This window comes from Bufo gargarizans, chromosome 1 (assembly GCF_014858855.1).
Source record: "Bufo gargarizans isolate SCDJY-AF-19 chromosome 1, ASM1485885v1, whole genome shotgun sequence".
NCBI lineage: Eukaryota > Metazoa > Chordata > Amphibia > Anura > Bufonidae > Bufo > Bufo gargarizans.
Window position 1 is genome coordinate 383,519,549 of NC_058080.1, and position 25,432 is coordinate 383,544,980.

General features: G+C 44.5%; 1 protein-coding gene across 4 annotated transcripts in view; it reads left to right on the plus strand.

Annotated features, from left to right (window-relative positions):
• Nucleotides 1–25,432, plus strand: part of EPS15L1 (epidermal growth factor receptor pathway substrate 15 like 1) — a 243,741-nt gene that overhangs the window by 136,090 nt on the left and 82,219 nt on the right. For all 4 annotated transcript variants that reach the window (XM_044270441.1, XM_044270433.1, XM_044270447.1 and 1 more), the window contains one exon: nucleotides 14,678–14,842. In XM_044270441.1, coding sequence (XP_044126376.1) covers nucleotides 14,678–14,842 — 165 coding nt within the window. The remainder of the gene's footprint in view (nucleotides 1–14,677; nucleotides 14,843–25,432) is intronic.

A 25,432-nucleotide genomic window follows, 5' to 3' on the forward strand; every position in this document is an offset into this window, starting at 1 on the left:
CAATATCTTAGCAAATAACTTTAGGTCAGCGTTTAGCAAGGAAATTGGCCTGAAATTCTCAGGGGCGTCAGGGGCCTTCCCTGGTTTAGTGACTACAGTGGCCTATAATATTTCTGAGGGGATGTTCCCAGAAGTCAGAAATGCGTTATATAGCTCAACTAGGCGAGGTACGAGTGCAGAGTGGAATGTTTTATAATATTCTGCCGGGAAACCGTCAGGTCCTGGGGCCTTATTAGATGGGGTGCCTTTAATTGTAGTGTATATCTCCTCTGAAGTAACTGGCCTATTCAGAATACACAAGTCATCCTCAGAAACTCTGGGAAGCTTGAGGGATTCTAGATATTCCAAAATTGCTTCTTCAGAGGGCTGAAACGTACGCTCATCTGATCCCAAATTGTATAGGGAGGAATAATATGCTGCAAAAGCATCGGCTATTTCCTGAGGGTGCGTATACACTTTACTGTTAAACTTTAGGCTAGTTATCCTAGCTGCAGCTGCACTACTTTTCAACCTACGCGCCAATAATGCTCCTGCTCTATCCCCTGTGTGATAGAAGTTTGTTTGAAATCTTCTCAGACCTAGCTCTTGACGGTACAGAAGAATATTCCTAAGCTCAGCTCTACGTTCCTGAAGGAAAGCTAAAGTAGAGGAGTTGTTATTTGCCTTATGATCTGACTCTGCAGCCCGCAGTCGAGCTAGGGCATCCTGAATAGACTTGTTCCTACTCTTGTTCATTCTCGCCGCCATCTTGTCTAGGCCAGTGTTGTCACATCAGTGCTGAGGCTCAATGACTCAGAGCTTGCTCAGTGAATCATATGCTGCTTTTTGAGCTTACCTGGTCAGTGGAACTGATGAGCTCTGCAGGCGCTGAGTCAGTGAGCCTCACCAGTACCACAAGAACACAGAGCTAGACTAGATGTTTAGCCTTGTCACTCACAGGGGAGGTGGAAATGCAGAGAGCATGATAGCATTGCGTTAGCAGTGCCCCTAGTGCTATGGCCATCCCCCTGGTGCTCCAAATAGCTATAACTAAACAGTGATAAGCAGGGTGTTCTAGTGGTGATAATCCGTCCCCACCTCTCCTGTGTTCTCCCCTGTCCTTACACTATAAATAGTGATAAGCAGGGTGGTCTATTGGTGATAATCAGTTTTCAACTCTCCTGTGTTCTCTCTTGTCCTTATACAATAAACAGTGATAAGCAGGATATTGTAGAGGTGCATTTCAGGGATCAGATAACCCTTTTAATGAAATTGCATGTTTGGGCTCGTTGTCCTGCTGCAAAGTAAGGCTAGGGCTACATGGTGACTTGTGTCACACCAGTGTCGCGTGACATGTATTTTAATGATAGTCTATGGTGTCGCACTGCGACATACTGCAACTCTAAAGTCTACGATTTAAATGACAAAAATACGTGGTCTCAAAAGGCAGGAAATGCTCAACCCCAAATGTAATTGTGTATTTATGCTCGGGGGAGCAGATACTGCGCTTGTGGTCTGTTGCTAAGGGTGATCCCCAGCAAAAAATGCATACAATGGAGGATGACTGCATCAGACCACAAGTGCCACAGAGACATCCTACACCAGATGGTAAAATGTGTGGATGTACAATAAGACATAAAATAAATAGTTATAAGATTAGGTGCACTATTGTGGTGGATGCAAACAGTAACATCTGACTGACCCTCACACTGATGTTAAAAATTAGACATTAGCCATTATATCCTTATATTAAGGACACACCTGAGCCCGCACACCACACCAAGGTGTCTCAAGTGTCACGGGACCTAACGCCAAACCTACCTGTACCGTATGGGTAGTACCAGGAGCCAGTGGGCAAATTACAGCAGCGTAAAGTCAGACTCTAAAGTCTAGCCTAAATTTGGAGGCAATAAAACTCCTCCCTGATGGTATTACTTGACAGACAACGTCATCATTAACATCGTTCAGTGTGTCTAGGGTTACATAGAGACAGAAGTATTTAAGTAAACCTGCATCCAAAAAAGTTAGTTTGGATCAACCTCCCTGACTAATTCCTTCAAAAACTTCTCTTTTTTTCATTCAATTTTCAACATTTAAACTTTCAACACTTCTATTTTTGAAAGCATTCTTAGTTTGCAGCATTTTTGTCCACACCTAAAACTTTTGCACAGTACTGTATTTTAACAGCGTTCACTGTAAATAACATAACTTTATGCTGTGGGTACAGTACAATTACAAAGATGCAGAATTTATATGGTTATACACAGTATCTCACAAAAGTGAGTACACCCCTCACAATTTTGTAAATATTTTATTATATCTTTTCATGGGACAACACAGAAGTATGACACTTTGATACAATGTGAAGTAGTCAGTGTACAGCTTGTATAACAGTGTAAATTTGGTGTTTCCACAAAATAACTCAACACACAGCCATTAATGTCTAACCCGCTGCCAACAAAAGTGAGTACACCCTAAGTGAAAATGGCCAACTTGTGCACAAAGTGTCAATATTTTGTGTGGCCACCATTATTTTCCAGCACTGCCTTAAAGGGGTTGTCCGGGTTCAGAGCTGAACCTGGACATACCTCTATTTTCACCCAGGCAGCCGCGCCTGACATGAGCATCGGAGCAGTTCATGCTTCGATGCTCTCATTTGCCCTGCGCTAAATCGCACAAGGCAAAGGCATTTTTAGGAGTTCCGGTGACGAACCGGGCTCTCCATGGGGCTGCCAGGAAGCCCGGTGACGTCACCAGCACTGAGGCAGTGCAGTGTGTTATGATAAGCAAAACATGAGATGATCCGATGCTAGCCTCAGGGGGGCTGCCTGGGTGAAAATAAGGGTATGTCTGGGTTCAGCTCCGAACCCAGACAACCCCTTTAAGGCTACTTTCACACTAGCGTTCGGCTGTCCGTGAGCTCCGTTTGAAGGGGCTCACAAGCGGACCCGAACGCTTCCGTCCAGCCCCAATGCATTCTGAGTGGATGCGGATCCGCTCAGAATGCATCAGTCTGGCGGCGTTCAGCCTCCGCTCCGCTCAGCAGGCGGACACCTGAACGCTGCTTGCAGCGTTCGGGTGTCCGCCTGGCCGTGCGGAGGCGTGCGGATCCGTCCAGACTTACAATGTAAGTCAATGGGGACGGATCCGTTTGAAGATGACACACTATGGCTCAATCTTCAAACGGATCCGTTCTCCATTGACTTTCAATGGAAAAGTCTGGACGGATCCGTTCAGGCTAATTTCACACTTAGACATTTTTTGACAATATAATGCAGACGGATCCGTTCTGAACGGAGCCACCGTCTGCATTAATATGAGCGGATCCGTTCAGAACGGATCCGCTCGAACGCTAGTGTGAAAGTAGCCTAAGACGTGATGTTTCCATGTGAGTTAGATGAAGCTTTAGGCTGATGTCACAGTTTTTCAGTCTTTTGCGTCAGTTTTTGATGCAGTTTTTAGCCAAAGCCAGAAGTGAGTTGGAAGGGATTGAGAAATACAAAGTAAGGCTAGTTTCACACTAGTACTTTTAGATTCAACAGGCTGTTCCGGTAATGAGCACCCTGCTGCATATCTCTGCGTTCCGGCATTGCTGGAAGCTATTGCATCAAGTTCTGGCCCTATTCACTATAATGAGGACCGGCTGAGATCCTTCTGCCTGTGGTTGTCAGCGGCACTGATTGGCGGCCTTTAGCGCTGCTCTAGCCAGTTAAATGGCCAGGGCAGCGCTAAAGCACGCCCATCAGAGCCGGTGACGTCACCGAACACACCGCCCGGCAGTGTGTTATTGTAAACAATGTGTTATCGTAAACAAAAGAGCCCTTGCCCTGTGCTATCCAGGGCAGGGCAAGGGAGCACCCCTTTAACTCTTTTGGGCATGGCGTTCACTAGAGCTTCACAGGTTGCCACTGGAATCCTCTTCCACTCCTCCATGATGACATCAAAGAGCTGGTGGATGTTAGAGACCTTGTAATCCTCTATCTTCTGTTTGAGGATGCCCCACAGATGCTCAATAGGGTTTAGGACTGGAGATATGCTTGGCCAGTCTAGCACATTTACTCTGAGTTTCTATAGCAAGGCACTGGTCGTCTTGGAGGTGTGTTTGATGTTATCATCATGTTGGAATACTGCCCCGCGGCCCAGTTTCCGAAGGGAGGGGGATCATGCTCTGCTTTAGTATGTCACAGTACATGTTGGCATTCATGGTTCCCTCAATGAACTGTAGCTCCCCACAGCAGGCATCTCTCATGTAGCCCCAAACCATGACACTCCCTCCACAATGCCTGACTATAGGCAGGACACACTTGTTTTTGTACTCCTCACCTGGTTGCCACCACACACTCTTGACACCATCTGAACCAAATAAGTTTATATTGGTCTCATCAGACCACAGGACTTGGTTCCAGTAATCCATGTCCTTAGGCCCCTTGAAGACAAGCGTGTCTGGATAAGGTCCGAATGCGCTGCGCCAAATCCGCGCGAGTAGGTACCCAATTGCAGTCAGTTTTGACTGCGATTGCGTTCCATTCAGTTTTTATCGCGCAGGTGCAATGTGTTTTGAATGTGGTACCCAGACCCGAACTTCTTCACAGAAGTTCAGGTTTGGGTTCAAGGTTGTGTAGATTGTATTATTTCCCCTTATAACATGGTTATAAGGGAAAATAATATCATTCTGAATACAGAATGCATAGTACCATAGGGCTGGAGGGGTTAAAAATAAATACATTTAACTCACCTTAATCCACTTGTTCGCGCAGTCGGCATCTTTTCTGTCTTCTTCTTTGAGGAATAGGACCTTTGATGACGTCACTGCGCTCATCACATGATCTTTTACTATGGTGATGGATCATGTGACGGACCATGTGATGAGCGCAGTGACGTCATCAAAGGTCTTACAGGGGGGTGATCAATGACAGAGGGGTGATCACCCATATAGACTCCCTGATCACCTCCGTCATTGATCACCCCCCTGTAAGGCTCCATTCAGATGTCCGCATGTGTTTTGCGGATCCGATCCATGTATCCGTGGATCCGTAAAAAATCATACGGACGTCTGAATGGAGCCTTACAGGGGGGTGATCAATGACGGAGGTGATCAGGGAGTCTATATGGGTAATCACCCCTCTGTCATTGATCACCCCCCTGTAAGGCTCCATTCAGACGTCCGCATGTGTTTTGCGGATCCGATCCATGTATCCGTGGATCCGTAAAAAATCATACGGACGTCTGAATGGAGCCTTACAGGGGGGTGATCAATGACAGGGGGGTGATCACCCCATATAGACTCCCTGATCACCCCCCTGTCATTGATCACCCCCTGTAAGGCTCCATTCAGACATTTTTTGGGGCACAAGTTAGCGGAAATTTTTTGTTTTGTTTTTGTTTTTTCTTACTAAGTCTCATATTCCACTAACTTGTGTCAAAAAATAAAATCTCACATGAACTCACCATACCCCTGACGGAATCCAAATGCGTAAAATTTTTTAGACATTTATATTCCAGACTTCTTCTCACGCTTTAGGGCCCCTAAAATGCCAGGGCAGTATAAATACCCCACATGTGACCCCATTTCGGAAAGAAGACACCCCAAGGTATTCCGTGAGGGGCATATTGAGTCCATGAAAGATTGAAATTTTTGTCCCAAGTTAGCGGAAAGGGAGACTTTGTGAGAAAATACAAAAAAAATCAATTTCCGCTAACTTGTGCCCAAAAAAAAAAAATTCTAGGAACTCGCCATGCCCCTCACGGAATACCTTGGGGTGTCTTCTTTCCAAAATGGGGTGACATGTGGGGTATTTATACTTCCCTGGCATGTTAGGGGCCCTAAAGCGTGAGAAGAAGTCTGGCATCCAAATGTCTAAAAATGCCCTCCTAAAAGGAATTTGGGCCGCTTTGCGCATCTAGGCTGCAAAAAAGTGTCACACATGTGGTATCGCCGTACTCAGGAGAAGTTGGGGAATGTGTTTTGGGGTGTCATTTTACATATACCCATGCTGGGTGAGATAAATATCTTGGTCAAATGCCAACTTTGTATAAAAAAAATTGGAAAAGTTGTCTTTTGCCAAGATATTTCTCTCACCCAGCATGGGTATATGTAAAATGACACCCCAAAACACATTCCCCAACTTCTCCTGAGTACGGCGATACCACATGTGTGATACTTTTTTGCAGCCAAGGTGGGCAAAGGGGCACACATTCCAAAGTGCACCTTTCGGATTTCGCAGGCCATTTTTTACACATTTTGATTGCAAAGTACTTCTCACACATATGGGCCCCTAAATTGCCAGTGCAGTATAACTACGCCACAAGTGACCCCATTTTGGAAAGAAGACACCCCAAGGTATTCTGTGAGGGGCATGGCGAGTTCCTAGAATTTTTTATTTTTTGTCGCAAGTTAGTGGAATATGAGACTTTGTAAGGAAAAAAAAAAAATCATCATTTTCCGCTAACTTGTGACAAAAAATAAAAACTTCCATGAACTCACTATGCCCATCAGCGAATACCTTAGGGAGTCTACTTTCCGAAATGGGGTCATTTGTGGGGGTTTTCTACTGTCTGGGCATTGTAGAACCTCAGGAAACATGACAGGTGCTCAGAAAGTCAGAGCTGCTTCAAAAAGCGGAAATTCACATTTCAATTTTTTTTTTTTTTACCCAAACATTTTTTTTTTTTATCAAAGACATGTAGAACAATAAATTTAGCGAAAAATTTATATATGGATGTCGTTTTTTTTTGCTACATTTTACAGCTGAAAGTGAAAAATGTCAGCAGCAATAAAATACCACCAAATAAAAGCTCTATTAGTGAGAAGAAATAGAGGTAAAATTCATTTGGTTGGTAAGTTGCATGACCGAGCAATAAACGGTGAAAGTAGTGTAGTGCAGAAGTGTAAAAAGTGGCCTGGTCATTAAGGGGGTTTTAGCTAGCGGGGCTGAAGTGGTTAAGGGTGTATTCACTTTTGTTGCCAGTGGTTTAGACATTAATTGCTGCGTGTTGAGTTATTTTGAGAGTACACCAAATTTACACGGTTATAAAGCTGTATACTGACTACTTTACATTGTATCAAAGTGTCATAATTTCAGTGTTGTCCCATGAAAAAATAGAATAAAATATTTACAAAAATGGGAGGGGTGTACTCATTTTTGTGAGATACTGTATGTTCTTCTTCTTGCTGTTACGGTGGTGGTCCGTGTTCACCAGTGCCCTGCTATCCTGGTTAGGCACGGATGTTGCTCCTCTCTGTCTCTATTAGGGCCAGTAGTCAATGAACTTCTCTGTAATACAGCAAGAATTAACCTTCCTCCTTGCACCCAGTCCAGTTGCTGACTAAGGGCCCTTTCACACTTGCGTTGTCCGGATCTGGCGTGTACTCCACTTGCCGGAATTACACGCCGGATCCGGAAAAACGCAAGTGAACTGAAAGCATTTGAAGACTGATCCGTATTCAAAATGCTTTCAGTGTTACTATGGCACCCAGGACGCTATTAATGTCCTGGTTGCCATAGTAGGAGCGGGGGAGCAGTATACTTACAGTCCGTGTGGCTCCCGGGGCGCTCCAGAATGACGTCAGAGCGCCCCGTGCGCATGAATGACGTGTTCCATGTGATCACGTGATCCATGCGCTTGGGGCGCCCTGACGTCACTCGGGAGCTGCACGGACGGTAAGTATGCTGCTCCCCCGCTCCCCACTACACTTTACCATGGCTGCCAGGACTTTAGCGTCCCGGCAGCCATGGTAACCACTCTAAAAAAAGCTAATCGTCGGATCCGGCAATGCGCCGAAACGACGTTTAAGGATCAATGCCTTTCAATGGGCATTAATTCCGGATCCGGCCTTGCGACAAGTCTTCAGGATTTTTAGCCGGAGCAAAAAGCGCGGCATGCTGCGGTATTTTCTCCGGCCAAAAATCGTTCCGTTCCAGAACTGAAGACATCCTGATGCATCCTGAACGGATTTCTCTCCATTCAGAATGCATTAGGATAATGCTGATCAGGATTCTTCCGGCATAGAGCCCCGACGACGGAACTCTATGCCGGATCCGGACAACGCAAGTGTGAAAGGGCCCTTAGATCTAAATTAAGGCTGCAGCTATCGATTGTTTTAGTAGTCAAGTAATCTATCGATTCAATCCAATGATTAATCGAGTACTCTGATAAGAAAAAACTAATAAAAAAATTACATTTTCCTTTATTAAATGTCATCAGACCCCCTTGTGCCATCATCAGACCCCCGTGCCATCAGTCCTCTGTGCCATCAGCTCCCCCCATGCCATCAGCTACCCCCCAGTGCCATCACCTATTCAGTGCCATCAATCCTCTGTGCCATCAGCTCTCCCCATGCCATAAGTCCTCTGTGCCATCAGTCCCCCAGTGCTATCACCCCCCTATGCCATCAACCTTTTGTGCCATCAGTCCTCTGTGCAATTAGCTCCCCCCATGCCATCAGACCCCCCCAGTGCCATCAGCCCCCCCCAGTGCCATCAGTCCTCTGTTCCTTTGTGCCATTAGCTCCCCCCAGTGCCATCGCTCCCCCCATGCCATCAGTCCTCTAGGGCCATCAGCTCCCCCCAGTGCCATCAATCCTCTGTGCCATCAGCTCTAGGTGCCATCAATCCTCTGTGCCATCAGCTCTATGTGCCATCAGTCCTCTGTGCCATCAGCTCTATGTGCCATCAGTCCTCTGTCCCATCTATTCCCAATGCCATCAGTCCTCTGTGCCATCATCCCCTCCGATGCCAGCGTGCCCTCTGCTCCCCCAGTGCCATCATCTCCGCTCCTAGTCTCCAGCAGCCCTTTAATACTTACCTCACCTGTAGGGGCGCCACTCCACAACTCATCTGTCTTCTGTCATCCTGTTGTCACGCAGCGTCAGATCATAGTGCACGCATACGTGCTCTATGTCCTGACTATGTGTCAGGAGGATAGTGTATCGCGCGAGCCGGCGGGTGATCACAGAGCGGTGAGTAGTATAAAGCTCTTCACTCCCGCTCCATGGTCACATGGCATAAACAAGTCCTCGATTCAAAAAATTTGCATCAAGCATTTTTTGTGTCAAATTACTCTATTCAATCGAGTATTTGTTTCAGCCTTTCTATTTATTCTGGGATCTTTTTTCCCACTAGTTTTCCAGCAAAAATTTACTTATTTGTTTGTCTGCCCGTATACTGAACCTCTGCCTGCCTTTTACTCTGATTATCCTGACTTCAGCCTCACTACTGTATTGAACCATTGCTACCTTACTTGACCATGGACCAGTTTCCTAGATACAGAAGGAACTCTTGCCTGCCCTGACCTTGGCCTGTTTCTGACTACGTATTTTGCCTGATTCCTCAGTGCTCCGCATTGGTGACCTCGTGAGTCAGCCACCAACTACACCGGGACTGTCAAGAGGTAGCAGCCTGGTGCCTTCCCTGCAGGGAAGACCAGATCCCTGTGTAGGGGTTCAAGAGTGAAAACCAGGGGACTGACAGGATGACACCCTTAGAGAAAGCCCAAACTCAAACCGGTTAGTTGGTAAAGTGGGTCCAGACCCACTTCCCATTACAACTTGCTCACTAAAAACTCTTGTTTTTACAAAATAATTGATGAATTGTAGTTTTCATTGGTACCATTTTGATAGCTTTTTAGGGGATGTGGTTTTGCGGTTGTGGCTTAACACAGGCTAACACAGATTGTTATTTAACACCAGTAGTTTGTTTTTATTTTGAGTTTTGTGGCCTTGTTCTTCTGTGTGGCCTTTTTTTAAAATAAATCCTGTGATTTTATAGTTTTTTGATGCAGCCAAAAATTATGCAAAGGCCTCATGTGTGAACAAGTGTAATTGAATGAGCTCTTATGGAGAAGCAAATAACCACAAAGCCATAAACAATATATCCCCTTTGACTGCAGATGAGGTGCTGGCTTATTTAATATCAGATTCATGTTTTAAGCACTATTTAAAGGGTCAAGCATTGACTTATTAGCTGCCTTACATCTGCTGGCATTAGAGGCTTGTTAAGAGCTAATTTGCATCCCTTTCTTCCTAGAATTCCAGAGTAACATGTAGGGCCTATAAGTCTCCTCACACTGATTAAGGCGCTCTCTCCCCAAGGAGAGAACCACCCAATATATCCCCTATACATATTTCAGTGCTGCCAACTTGTGCCATACCCTATGGAGGAACCCAGCTTAACCTTGTTTGTTTGGTAAAATAAATTAAAAACAATAGTTTATGATGACAGTCATTGAGAGAAAATGTCTGACTTCCAGAAATGTTTTCATAGATTTTTGTGTAGTGATGATGGATACTGCAGTATGTAATAGGTATTGCTAGAGATAAGGTCTGCATATTTTACACTAAAGATCGGGTATGGACAGAATAGGGACAGTGTAGAATAGAAACTTTATAGATGTTTGTCTGTGTGTGGTGCAAGTGTTTGGTGTGACTGATTTGACAGTGTGATCTGGACACTGGTAAACATCTGGGACCTGGTGTTAATCAATGGTCTAATTAGGCTCAGAGAGTGCTCATTTTCTCACTCCTTTTCTGAAAAAAAAAAAAGACCTCTCCCCCCATTATAACAATCGGAGTGCACATGTTCTATCTGATTGATGATGGAAGGGAGATTGTAAAGTTTTACATGTACAGTTGCACAAGAAGAAATGATCTCTCTCTCTTCCCTGCAGTCTGTCTGCATGTCCCCCACTTGCCCCCCACAACCCATCCTCCTGAAATCACATCCAGCTGAAGAGGGGATAGCTGCTTTAACCTTTAATATCTCAGGCTACACTAAGCTTCAATTTGAGCTTTAAAACAAGACTGGATCGCAGTTCTAGCTGCCATAAAGTCAGAGATACAGCTCACTGAGTTGTGTTTCTGATGGCTGTATCTCCGGTTCTGTGGTAGTTAAATTGTCAGCTTTAAAGCAAGACCAAGAAGTGGCCCCGATGTGCAGCTACACAGCCCGGACACCTTTTAGGAAAAACATTATTGTCAATTCCTGGCTACCTGAACAGAGCACAAGCAAATCACTTCTCAAGGAATGGGCAGGGAAAAGTGATGTACGAATCAAAGTCGATTTGCATAAATCTTCGTTTGAATACTGTACGGAACTTGGTTTCGGTTCCAAGTTTCGGGAAAAGGTTTTTAACAGTGGAAAGTAGAAGTAATAACTTAGGCTCATCTGAGCCAATACACTGTAATACTGTACTGCTCGCTCCGTACAGTATTCTAAGTTTTATGCAAATTGACTTCAGATGTTTCATCCAAAGTCGATTCGCTCATCCCTAGTGGGGTATTAAAGTTATTTTGAGAACTTTTTCAAAAAGTGTCAGAAACCTGTATAAAATTAGAAGAAAAAAAATCATAAATCGTTCACCTGTCTTTGCATGGGTTTTGTAGTGCAGTACAGGTTGTTACAGTCTGATAGTAGCCCTGATAGTATTGGTAAGGGCATGATTCTTTAGTGAAAGTAGTGGAATACCATGCATGCCACAGACGTCTTTTTTGCATCCCTGTTTTCCCCACTTAAATTCAATAATTAAATTCTATGCTCCATGTTTACAAGCATAGGTTTAATGTATGGGGGAAAAAAACATAAAAATTGCAAACTTTAGGATCATGTGAAGTCTTCCAGACTATCACAGTCTGACCAGGCTGTCATAAGAGCTGCTCGTGTCTTATATTTTAGTCTATGCGCAAGGCTGCTGTTTTTAACCTTTTAAACGTTGCTTCTTCAAGGATGTGGTTTGTCTGGTTTTCATCCTCCTCAGCCTATTTTTGATACCTTGTAACACTTTTCTCGTGCAATGTATTTCACTGACAGTAGGACAAGCTCTTATTTTGAGTTGAAAATATAAAATGGCAAACAATAAATCAATTATTAAGGCTCTGCTCACATCTGCGTTGTGGCCTCTGTTTATAGCGGGAGCCATAATTCTATTCCGCATCTGTCACGTGACATATACCACAGTGTCCAACAGGGCCCATGGTGAATCTTGCAGGAAAATCAGATCATGATAGAGATGGCTGAGATTTTCTCTGCACCCACCCACTGTCCATGTGAATTGTCCCTTTCACAATAATGGGTCCTTCATTATGGGTGCTGTATGTTTTAAAACTGGACAGCATCAGGCGAGAACATTGCCCATCTGGATGAGCCCTAACAAGCAACGGCTCTTGTGTTGGACTCAGCCTGTCCATAAACTACATGGAGCGCCAATTACTTGAATGGTCAAATGTAATACTATAAGGACTCGTCCACATTTGCATGTCAGTTTTCATCCGTGAACAAAGTGCTCTTGCTTCATCCGTGAAGGATCCGTGTTTTGTTCTGTGTGTCCTTTTTTACCTTCCGTGTGTCATCTGTAATCCACGGGCGCTGCTCAGCTGAAATTTAATTTCCAAAGCATATATTGTCATTCTTCAGTGAAAAACGGACGCAACATGGATGCCATCCATGTTGTGTCCATGGTTTTCACTGACCCATAGACTTCAATGGGCTTGCTTGGTCTACATCATGGATCAAACTAGTGCTTGTTTCTGTGATTTGTTTACTGACCCACGGGAAAATAGTGATGCAAAGAAAATATAATAATTTTTTTTAAGTAATAAAACCAAATATCCAAATTTGGTATGGCTGTAATCGTACTGAGCTGCTGAATAAGGACGTCATGTCATTTTTAACACACAGTGAACGGCGTAATGTCAGCACTCAAAAAACCTTGGCGGCATTATGTTTTGTTTTTTTGTGTTTCTCAATTTTACCCCACAAAATATTTTTTTGCCCATTTTCCAATACAAAACATGGTAAATTAAATGGTGCCGTTAAAAAATGCATCTTGTCCTGCAAAAAATAAGTGTGAACAAAAAATGTTATGGCTATTGGAATGTGGGAAGGAAAAAAGGGGGATGTCCATTCAGATTTGCTGCAACAGATTTGTGGATCTCCGCTTTTTGCAGTATCAGAATAGTGCATGAGATCTGAACAATCCTATCCACCTGTCAAAAAGAAAAACTGCAGAGTGATCATAAAGCCACAGCATGTCAACTTTCGCTGTGGAATTCACCTTTTGCAATGAACAGAGAGAATGCGGCGATAAATCTGCGACTTAGCCACAGCAAAAATTCCACTGAGTGTTCTCAACAAAATTCCTCCCAGTATAGCTGTACCCTTAAAGTACTTTTATATTGATGACTTCTCCTCAGGGTAGGCCATCAGTTTCTGATTGGTGGGAGTTTGACAGCCTGTACATTTGCTGATTAACTGTTCTGCAGTAGCTCCGGCGCCAGAACTGCACAGTTCAATCCATTATGTAGTGCACTGAGCAGATTACTGCAGCACTGAAGCATTGAAGTGAATAGGAGCAGCACTGCATTAACCAACTCTACCCACTACACCAGTGTTCCCCAACTTCAGTCCTCAGGGCCCACCTACCAGTCATGATTTGAGAATATCCTACAGAATAAATACCTGAGGTAAGTCCTGATGCAGGAAGGAAATCCTGAAAACATGACCGTCAGGTGGGCCATGAGGACTGGAGTTGGGGAACACTGCTCTACACGATGGAGGGAGCGCTGTAGTTTCATTAGGGAGCTACTGGCGAACAGCTGATCATGGGGGGTGTCGGACAACCGCCAATCAGATATTGATGACTTATCCTATTAATATAAAAGTACCAGGAAAACCCCTTTCATGTAGATAATGTTAAGGTTTTGCAGCATGAATGATTGTAAGCTGAGCTGTAGCAAATAGTGGCAAGGCACATAAGGTCAGAGGCTGCATATAAATGACTAATCAGCTTGCACATAAAAAACTTTATATTGTGCATGACATATGGCAATGCATGGGTATCGCTAAAGAAGTGGTCTCACTATTTTTCTCCAGATTGCGTATGGACCGGAAAGGGACAGAGTACAATGTAGACTTTATTGATGCTTGTGTGTTGGGTGCGACTTATTTGGCACTACGATCTAGATGCTGGTAAATGTCTGGGTCATAGCATGCTCTCTGATTCGTGGGGAAGGGGGAATGATAACATGCACAGAAGTTCATGTTACCCTTCCCTCAGGCCATGAGTTAGACAGGGATTGAGAAGGATCTTTTTCTCTCCTTTCCTCCTGAACCCTGTCAACACGTCCCCCACTGGTCCCCCTATCCTTCTGCAGGTTGGCTGAGATCACAGTCAGCTGAAGGAGGGGAGGGTTGCATTTTCCTGGCATAGCTCCGGTTTTGTAGCAGATAGATATATGAGCTAACGATCTAAGCAAAAAACAAACAAGACCATAATAATGATGCTAGCTGCTCTGACTTTAGAAATCGTGTCGGGAGTCAGAGCTGTAGGTTTTGAGGATGCATCGACTGTATTAAAACATCAAGAACCTTTTGATTTAGCATAGCATACATATCCTTTTGGTTTCATGACATTTAATTTCAGAAATGTATTGACATATCCACTGTTTTGATTGGTGGTGTTTTTCTGAAACAGCAATTGCTCTCTTGCTTGATCTCAGAAGAGCAGGGGTGCACAATCTTTTCTGGTTTGAAGGCCGTATTGTTACATTTGAAGCTGCATCAGAAGGATGCTAGTGACTTTTGGCAGCTGTGTCTTTTGCCAGCATGTATTCCCTCATGGTTGCCACACAGAATGGTATTGTAGCCACAAATTGTGCTCTATAGGATATGAATTAATTAACGCGTTTCTAACTTCCTTTGTCCAGGCCCGAAGTAAGTTGTCCCAGCTTCAGGAGAGTCAGCAGGAAATGAACAAGACCATAGAGCAATACAACAATGCACTCAACGGAGATCACGGCGGAAGTCTGAATAACTTACCAGATGCTGATTCCTATTCCTCAAACGAGAGGCTGGAGCTTTCCACAGCAGCGGTGAGAAACAACACTGGTTCAGGCCCTAAAGAAGCGGTTCCTGGTAACCAACATTTTGTAATGATTTGCCCATAGATTAATGGCTCAGTTTCTATGACCTTGGATTGTTTTGTTACCAATAGTGGACGCTTTTCAGATTATCACAGTGCAAACTTTTTTTTTTCTTTTTGATTGCAAACTGCTATATATATATATATTTTTTTTTAAAGTAAGACACACTGGAGGAAAGGATTAAAGCTGCATTCACACCAACCAAAGTGCCGGATGCGGCACATAACTAAAAGGAATGGTTCTGAGCGAACCCCAATGACTATAATGGGTCCATTCACACAATGTTTAGGAGTCTGACATTTTAGCAAACAAAACCCCCTCTTGTCCAATATTATTTGCACAATATGCTATGGAGGCCCCTAACAACCTGTGACACAGATGTATATCTTAAAGGGGTTGGCCACCATAAGTATAAAAAAAACTATAAATTGCCCCAGACAATAACTAAAACCGAGAGGTATACTGTGTATATATAATTTTTCTACTGCATTCAGCATAGCATGCTCACGTTGATGAGAGGCTGTGTGGGTGGAGCAGCTGCAAAGTGAAAGTAAAAATCCCAGCATGCATCACAGCAAAGCGTCTCCAGGGGAGCAGTCACATGACATCTCTGCCTACTTGTGATGCCGTAGTGACAACAGCACCTCAGGTGTCATCTCATCAGTCCACCAGTCAAATAACTACATAGGGAAATCAACATAATGATAGCAATCCTACATTCCCGGCATTAAATAATGGTTACTGCTTTTCCCACAATGTGATATATATAAAATACATACATGTGTGTGGATATGTACATAGGTGTACAGTGTGTGTGTGTATATATATTATGTGTGTGAAGATGGAGAGAGATCTATGATCATTTACTGTATGTATTTAAATCTCTATATCTATCTATATCTACTGTGGTGGAAGGTGTGTATATCTCGCCCAGATACCTCAGCTGGATGAGATAACTGAAATCCAGAAAGCTGCAGCGGTTTCAGCAAAGTGTAGTTTGCTGAGACAGGTTTGTTTAGGTTCTGTTCTGGGTTTCTGGACATTAGCCCTGCGTTTTAAGGAGAACCAGGGCTAATGTCTGTGATTGACCATAATGCCAATCGCAGACAGATGCCATGGTCTTTTGTAACCACAGCATCTGAGGTGGCTTTCCCAAAGAGTGCTGCACCACATATAGTGGTCCGCAATGCACAGGTACCAGCCGAGTGCAGGCAGTTTGCAGATACGGACCAATTCACTTTAATGGGTCTGCGATCCGCAATATATACGTTCCGCACCACAAAAAGATAAAACACGTTCTATTTTTAGGCGGTGCAGAAGCACGGAGAGAAATCCTTTGGAAGCACCTTGTACTGCTTCCCGTTGGCTTCTGATCCGTGCCTCCGCTCCATACCACTCTGTATCTTGCAGATTGCAGACCCATTCAAGTCAATGGGATGTTTGCTGTCCGCAATACAGGAACGGGGCACACACACTTGTGTGCATGAGCCCTTAGACTGCAAATGCTAATTCACAGCAGTCTATAGGAGAAGCAATCTAAAGATTGCATGTTCAGATCCCTTAGGAGGGCTTTTTAAAATATAAAAATTAAAATCATCCCTCTTTCTCCAAAATAAAGATAAAAATAAATATAAAGTAAAAATATAAATTGTTTGGCACCGCCACTTTTGAAAAAAAGCTATCACTATTAAAATATGTATCCCTCAGGGTGGACAATATAACGGGAAAAAAAAAAAAATCAAAATGGCCAATTTGACTTTTTTTCATTGCTTCATAAAAATAAAGTGTGATCAAAAACCCACTCACCCACACACTCCAAAGTGGTATAAATAATAAAACTACAGATCACAATGCAAAAAATGAGCCCTCAGTCATCAACGTAGACATAATTCTAAAACAGAAATGGGAATCAGAATATGGAGATGCAAAGAAAATAATATATTTTTTGAAATGATCTTTTTCAGTATTAACCTCCTGGTACTTAAGGATCATTGAGCAAGCACCTTGGTACAATGCTGTGTACCTTGGTACAAACCTGCGGTTTTCTGCGTTGCCGGGTTATTTGGGTCTCTGGTGACCCGATAACCCCGGAATAGGACGGTCACGCCACCTTTCAGGATCGCTTCTGATTGGTTGGCTGGGCGGGCGGCAGTTTTGAATTGCCGGAGCTCCTCTCCCCGCTCATACAAGTCCGTGGAGCGAGAGAAAGAGGAGCTTCCGACTGTTCTGTGAGTTTTTTTGTGCCATCAGGCACACATCAGTGTTTTTGGGAGAGATAGATTAGGCAGGGATAGTGAGGGAGAGTTGGGGGGAGTTTTTTTTTATTGTGGTCTAGCACACGGAGCAGGTGTCTGGGGTCCACAGCACTCAGCTGTGCGACCCTAGACCCCGCAGGGGTGCTGCAGCTTGCCCCCCCCCCCCCCACCCCCACACACACTTTTTTGGGGGGCGCAAGTGTTTTGTTTTGTTTTTCTCATGCGCTGACTCTGGCCGGCACTCTTATCGTTCGGCCACTGTTAGCGCATCGCCCATCCCACCGTTCATCAGCTTCGTACCGCTGATCAGCGCGTTTGAATCTTTTTTTTATTTTTTACACTTTTGGGGATTTTCAAATTTTTTGGGTTAGTTTCTTTTTTTCTGTTAGGTGTAGGGCAAAGTATGCGAACACCCGTTCCCCACACACACGCACACTGAATAAAGTTTTCACGCGCACACACACACACTCCCCTATGGCCCGCCGGCTGTTCTCAGCCTAGGAGGCATACACCCTGCTTGCCTCCGAATCCGAGAGTCCCATTGAGGATGAGGATGACCCCCACTTTCCTTTTGTCATCCGCATCCTCATCATCAAGCGATGATGATGAGCCACCAAGGCGGAGCAAGGGGACCGCCATGCCCGGGACCCTGTGGCTCACACTAGTACGAGCAGCTCTGGAGCTCGTACTAGTTTTCTGGCCCACCAGATAAGCCCACGTGAGCCCCCTACTGGTGAACTTGTCTGGTGTACCCCAGAGCATTTTGAGCCTGTGATTCCTGATTTTGTTGGCCAAGCAGGAATCCAGATTCACACAGGGGGCTTCACTGAATATAACTATTTTAGTCTTTTTTTCAGTGACCACTTTGTGAATCTGTTGGTGGAGCAAACGAACCCGTACGCCCAACAGTTTATTGCTCAACACCCAGGCTCCTTTTTGGCTAGGGCCGGTGGCTGGACATAAGGTCAGTGCAGCCGAGATGAGGACGTTTTGGGGCCTCATGCTGCACATGGGCCTAGTCAAGAAACCTAGTTTCAGGCATTACTGGAGTGGTGACGTCCTCTAATAGACCCCACTTTACAGTACGGCCAGGAAATGCCTGCATTCTGCAAACTACAGAATCAGGGCAATACATTTTGAGTTTTTGGCTGTTAACCTTTGTTACTGGAAAAAATTGATTAAAATGGAAAATTTGCCAGAAAATTTAAATTCTCAAATTTAATCTCCATTTGCCAATAACTCCTGTGGAACACCTAAAGGGTTAACAAAGTTTGTAAAACTAGTTTTGTATACCTTGAGGAGTGTAGTTTCACTTTTATGGAGTTTCTACTCTAGGGGTGCATCAGGGGGGCTTCAAATGGGACATGGTGTAAATAAACCAGTCCAGCAAAATCTGTCTTCCAAAAAACACACGGCGCACCTTTCCCTCTACGCCCTACCGTGTGCCCGTACAGTAGTTTACGGCCACGTATGGGGTGTTTCTGCAAACTACAGAATCGGGGCACTAAATATTGTTTTGTTTGGCTGTTAACCCTTGCTTTGTTACTGGAAAAAATGGATTAAAATTGTAAATTTGCCAAAAAATCAAAATTCAGAAATGTTCTCTATTTGCCATTAACTCCTGTGGAACACCTAAAGGGTTAATGACATTTGTAAAATCAGTTTTGAATACCTTGAGGGGTGTAGTTTCTAGAATGGGTGGTTTGGTGGTTTCTATTATGTAAGCCTCACAAAGTGACTTCAGACCTGAACTGGTCCTCAAAAAGTGGGTTTTTGAAAATTTCTGAAAAATTTCAAGATTTGCTTCTAAACTTCTAAGCCTTGTAACGTCCCCAAAAAATAAAATGTAATTCCCAAAATGATCCAAACATGAAGTAGACATATGGGGAATGTAAAGTAAATAACTATTTTTGTAGGTATTGCTATGTATTATAGAAATTGAAACTTGGAAGTTTGCAAATTTTTGATAAATTTGGTATTTTTGTTATAAATAAAAATGAATTTTTTTAACTCCATTTTACCACTGTCGTGAAGTAAAATATGTGACGAAAAAACAATCTCAGAATGGCTTGGATAAGTCAAAGCGTTTTAAAGTTATCACCACATAAAGTGACACTGGTCAGATTTGCAAAAAAATGGCCTGGTCCTTAAGGTGAAAATGAGCCCGGTCCTAAAGGGGTTAAAAGAAAAAAAATTGCAAATGTGGTATCACTGTAATTACACTGTGGCAGGTTTATTTATTTTTTACATTCCACCCCATCTGGATTTTACAGCTTTACAGCACATCAAATTCAAAAGTAGATAGTGTCAATAGAAAATACTATTTGTCCTGCAAAAAAAAAAAAAAAAAAAAGACCTCATACACCTGAATGGAGTGAGTACTTTTATTACACTGCACTTGCGAGACGGCAAGCAGTGTAAGGGCTCATGCACACAACCGTGTGCTGGCCGTTCCATGCATTGGGGACTGCAATTTGCGGTCCCAAATGCATGGCAACATCCGTGCGGCGGCCGTAGACAGATCCAGACCCATTCAACTTGAATGGGTCCGTGATCTGTCCGCAGCGCAAAAAAGTAGTGCATGCACTACTTTTTTGTGGTGCGGAGGCACTGACAGAAAACCCGCGGACCCATTGAAGTGAATGGGTCTGTGATGCGAGATGCACACGGCCGGTGCCCGTGTATTGTGGGCTGCAATACGACCGGGCAATGGCCTTGTGCATTAGCCCTAATGAAGAGGAAGCAGCGCTCGCATGGAGCACTGCCTCCTCTTCATCCAGCTGATTGGCAGGGATGTTGGTTGTCAGGCCCCCACCGATCAGATACTGATGACCAATCCTGAGAATATGTCATCCATAGATCTGGACGGTCCCTTTAAACATATTTTTAAGTAAAATAAATAAAAATGTGTGTGTGTGTATATATATATATATATATATATATATATATATATATATATACACTAGCAGTAGGACCCTAGTTCGCACAGGTATATTTAATCTATTTCATTTTATATTTGTGTGTTGTAAAAAGATATCAACAGTTTCCCCCATAAGTGACCTCTGCAGTACCCGCCCCTTTAACAATCGCCTCCACAGTACCTGCCCCTTTAATAGTGATCTTCACAGTTCCCACCCCTTTAACAGTGACCTCCACAGTACCCGCCCCTTTAACAGTGACCTCCACAGTGCCCGCCCCTTTAACATTGACCACCACTTTAACAGTGACCTTCATAGAGGCTGCCTCTTTGACAGCGATCTTCACAGTCCCCGCCCCTTTAACAGTGACCTCCACAGTGCCTGCCCCTGTAACAGTGACCTCCGCACTGCCTGCCCTTTAACAGGGACCTCCGCCCATCCCTTTAATAATGACCGCCCCTTTAACAGTAACCTCCACAGTTCCCGCTCCTTTAACATTGACCACTACAGTATCTATCCCTTAAACAATGATCTCCACAGTGCCCGCCCCTTTAACATTGACCTTCCCTTTAACAGTGACCTTCATAGTGGCTGCCCCTTTAACAGTGACCTCCACAGTACCCACCCCTTTAACAGTGACTTCCACAGTGTCCGCCCCTTTAACAGTGACCTCCGCAGTGCCTGCCCCTTTAACAGTGACCTCCAGTGTTTGCCCCTTTAACAGTGACCTCCACAAGGCCCTCCCCTTTAACAGTGCTCGCCCCTTTAACAGTGACCTCCACAATGCCTGCCCCTTTAACAGTGACCTCCTCAGTGCCTGCCCCTTTAAAAGTGACCTCCACAGTGCCCGCCCCTTTAACTTTGACCACCCCTTTAACAGTGACCTTCATAGTGGCTCCCCCTTTAACAGTGACCTCCACAGTACCCACCCCTTTAAAAGTGACTTCCACAGTGTCCGCCCCTTTAACAGTGACCTTCATAGTGGCTGCCCCTTTAACAGTGACCTCCACAGTACCCACCCCTTTAACAGTGACTTCCACAGTGTCCGCCCCTTTAACAGTGACCTCCGCAGTGCCTGCCCCTTTAACAGTGACCTCCGCAGTGCCTGCCCCTTTAACAGTGACCTCCGCAGTGCCCGCACCTTTAACGTGACCTCCACATTGCCCGTCCCTTTAACAGTGACCTCCGCAGTGCCTGCCCCTTTAACAGTGACCTCCGCAGTGCCTGCCCCTTTAACAGTGACCTCCGCAGTGCCTGCCCCTTTAACAGTGACCTCCGCAGTGCCTGCCCCTTTAACAGTGACCTCCGCAGTGCCTGCCCCTTTAACAGTGACCTCCGCAGTGCCTGCCCCTTTAACAGTGACCTCCGCAGTGCCTGCCCCTTTAACAGTGACCTCCGCAGTGCCTGCCCCTTTAACAGTGACCTCCGCAGTGCCTGCCCCTTTAACAGTGACCTCCGCAGTGCCTGCCCCTTTAACAGTGACCTCCGCAGTGCCTGCCCCTTTAACAGTGACCTCCGCAGTGCCTGCCCCTTTAACAGTGACCTCCACAGTGCCCGCCTTTTTAACAGTGAACTCCACAGCGCCCGTCCGTTTAATAGTGGCCCGTGCCCCCCATGCATGTAGCAGTGTAGTTGTGCCGTCAAATGGCTGAATATTTAAGGACCTGCAAACGGCTAAAACCTATGATCAGTTGTTATGGCAACCTGGAGTAAGACCTGTGAGCTTCTATTGGTTAATAAGGGACATGTGACCGTGTAAATAGCAGTTCGGATTTAAGTGAAAGGCTTGCTGGCTTCTATTGGCTAATGCAGGTCCTTTTTTGGGAATATCTCAGGAACGGTAAGTCCTAGAGAGCTGAAAAGTCTAAAACCTTCCTGGACACCTGATGTACCTGTGTGCCAAATTTGGTGAAGATCGGTCCAGTCGTTTGGTCACGCATAAAGAACTTCCGTATAGACAGACAGAAACTTATTTTTATATATATAAGAGACTAGCAGAAGGACCCAGCTTTGCACGGGTATATTTAAATGAAATAGATTAAAGTTTCTGTGTCTCCTTAAAAGATATCGTCAGTTTCCCCCATAAAAGTGACCTCTACAGCACCTCTCCCCTCTGTGTGATACTGCCTGCTGAGCTGTGTATCTAATCCTATCCTGTGTGATGCTGTCTGCTGAGCTGTGTATCTAATCCTATCCTGTGTGATACTGTCTGCTGAGCTGTGTATCTAATCCTATCCTGTGTGATACTGCCTGCTGAGCTGTGTATCTAATCCTATCCTGTGTGATGCTGTCTGCTGAGCTGTGTATCTAATCCTATCCTGTGTGATACTGTTTGCTGAGCTGTGTATCTAATCCTATCCTGTGTGATACTGTTTGCTGAGCTGTGTATCTAATCCTATCCTGTGTGATACTGCCTGCTGAGCTGTGTATCTAATCACATCCTGTGTGATACTGTCTGTTGAGCTGTGTATCCTATCCTATCATGTGTGATACTGTCGGTTGAGCTGTGTATCTAATCCTATCCTGTGTGATACTGCCTGCTGAGCTGTGTATCGAATCCCATCTTGTGTTATACTGTCTGTTGAGCTGTGTGTCTAATCCTATCTTGTGTGATACTGTCGGTTGAGCTGTGTATCTAATCCTATCCTGTGTGATACTGCCTGCTGAGCTGTGTATCTTATCCCATCCTGTGTGATACTGTCTGTTGAGCTGTGCATCTAATCCTATCATGTGTGATACTGTCGGTTGAGCTGTGTATCTAATCCCATCATGTGTGATACTGCCTGCTGAGCTGTGTATCGAATCCCATCTTGTGTTATACTGTCTGTTGAGCTGTGTGTCTAATCCTATCTTGTGTGATACTGTCGGTTGAGCTGTGTATCTAATCCTATCCTGTGTGATACTGCCTGCTGAGCTGTGTATCTTATCCCATCCTGTGTGATACTGTCTGTTGAGCTGTGCATCTAATCCTATCATGTGTGATACTGTCGGTTGAGCTGTGTATCTAATCCCATCATGTGTGATACTGTCTGCTGTGTATGCTGTGCATGTCTTCGTGTAGCCCTAGCCTAAGGCCTCATGTACACGACCGTTGTTTGGGTCCGCATCCGAGCTGCCGTTTTGGCGGCTCGGATGCGGACCTATTCACTTCAATGTGCTGTCCGCATCCGTTGCTCTGTTCCGCGGCACTGCTAAAAAAATATAACATGTCCTATTCTTGTCCGCGCTTTGCGGACAAGAATAGGCATTTATATTGCCGGCGCCCGTTCCGTTACGCAAATTGCGGAAGGCAACATGGGCGGCTTCCGTTTTTTGCGTATCCGCAGTTTGCGGACCGCAAAAAACGGCACGGTCGTGTGCATGAGGCCTAAAGCTGACTTATAGCAGTGAAGAAAAATGTCCGGGTTGTTATGGAAACCTGGAATATAACTGTGTGTATGTGGAGACTAAGAGCCTTCAAACTTCTATTGGCTGATAAGAGATGTGACTGTGTGCATGGCAGTTGGGGGCTCGTATTGGCTAATGCAGGTCATTTTTTGGGAATATCTCAGGAACGGTATGTCCTAGAGAGCTGGGACTCGGTCAAAAACCTTCCCGGACACCTGATGTACCTGTGTGCCAAATTTGGTAAAGATCGGTCCAGTAGTTTGGTCGCGCATAAAGAACGTCTAGACAGACAGAAACTAATTTTTATAATATGACATATATATATATATATTTATACACCAACACATACGCACACTATATATCTATATTTATATATACGGGACAGCGACCAGAAAAAAATCTATCAAATGCCTAGTTTATGCAGGGGCTCAGGAGGGTGTTATGGCAGGGAACTTCAGGGAAGCACATCCTCCTCCTCCACTAGCTGCTGATTTCTTTCACACTTGGAGGGCAATAGTGATGGGAGCAGACTGTGCATGCTCTGCTTTTACAGGTGAGGGAGAAGAGCGCAGGCGCAGATAGACTGCACAGATGATCTCGCATGGACGAGTTTGTTGTGAAGCTCCTTCATGTCGCGTGCAGCCATGGATGGATTCGGCTGCAGGGCAGAGCGGGCTCAGGGGGCGTGGCTTCAGATAATAGAAAATACAAGCAGATCTGCTTAATGACATATATTAGGAAATTAACTTTTTCCTTGCCTCCCACACAGTAGTAGGAAATACATGGAGAGTGGCCAACCCCTTTAAGTTGCATGCACTGACATCCATGCTTACAGAAGTAAAGGCGGGGGAGGCCCACTATAGTATGATTTAGTTTGGCTTAGTACTAGTTTTTATGTTTTATATACAGTTGCAAGAAAAAGTATATGAACCCTTTGGAATGATATGGATTTCTGCACAAATTGGTCATAAAATGTGATCTGATCTTCATCTAAGTCACAACAATAGACAATCACAGTCTGCTTAAACTAATAACACACAAAGAATTAAATGTTACCATGTTTTTATTGAACACACCATGTAAACATTCACAGCACAGGTGGAAAAAGTATGTGAACCCTTGGATTTAATAACTGGTTGAACCTCCTTTGGCAGCAATAACTTCAACCAAATGTTTCCTGTAGTTTCAGATCGGACGTGCATAACGGTCAGGAGTAATTCTTGACCATTCCTCTTTACAGAACTGTTTCAGTTCAGCAATATTCTTGGGATGTCTGGTGTGAATCGCTTTCTTGAGGTCATGCCACAGCATCTCAATCGGGTTGAGGTCAGGACTCTGACTGGGCCACTCCAGAAGGCTTATTTTCTTCTGTTTAGGCCATTCTGTTGTTGATTTACTTCTATGCTTTGGGTCATTGTCCTGTTGCAACACCCATCTTCTGTTGAGCTTCAGCTGGTGGACAGATGGCCTTAAGTTCTCCTGCAAAATGTCTTGATAAACTTGAGAATTCATTTTTCCTTCAATGATAGCAATCCGTCCAGGCCCTGACGCAGCAAAGCAGCCCCAAACCATGATGCCCCTACCACCATACTTCACAGTTGGGATGAGGTTTGATGTTGGTGTGCTGTGCCTCGCTTTCTCCACACATAGTGTTGTGTGTTTCTTCCAAACAACTCAACTTTGGTTTCATCTGTCTACAGAATATTTTGCCAGTACTGCTGTGGAACATTCAGGTGCTCTTGTGCAAACTGTAAACGTGCAGCAATGTTTCTTTTTGGACAGCAGTGGCTTCCTCTGTGGTATCCTCCCATGAAATCCATTCTTGTTTAGTGTTTTACGTATCGTAGATTCGCTAACAGGGATGTTAGCATATGCCAGAGACTTTTGTAAGTCTTTAGCTGACACTCTAGGATTCTTCTTCACCTCATTGAGCAGTCTACGCTGTGCTCTTGCAGTCATCTTTACAGGACGGCCACTTC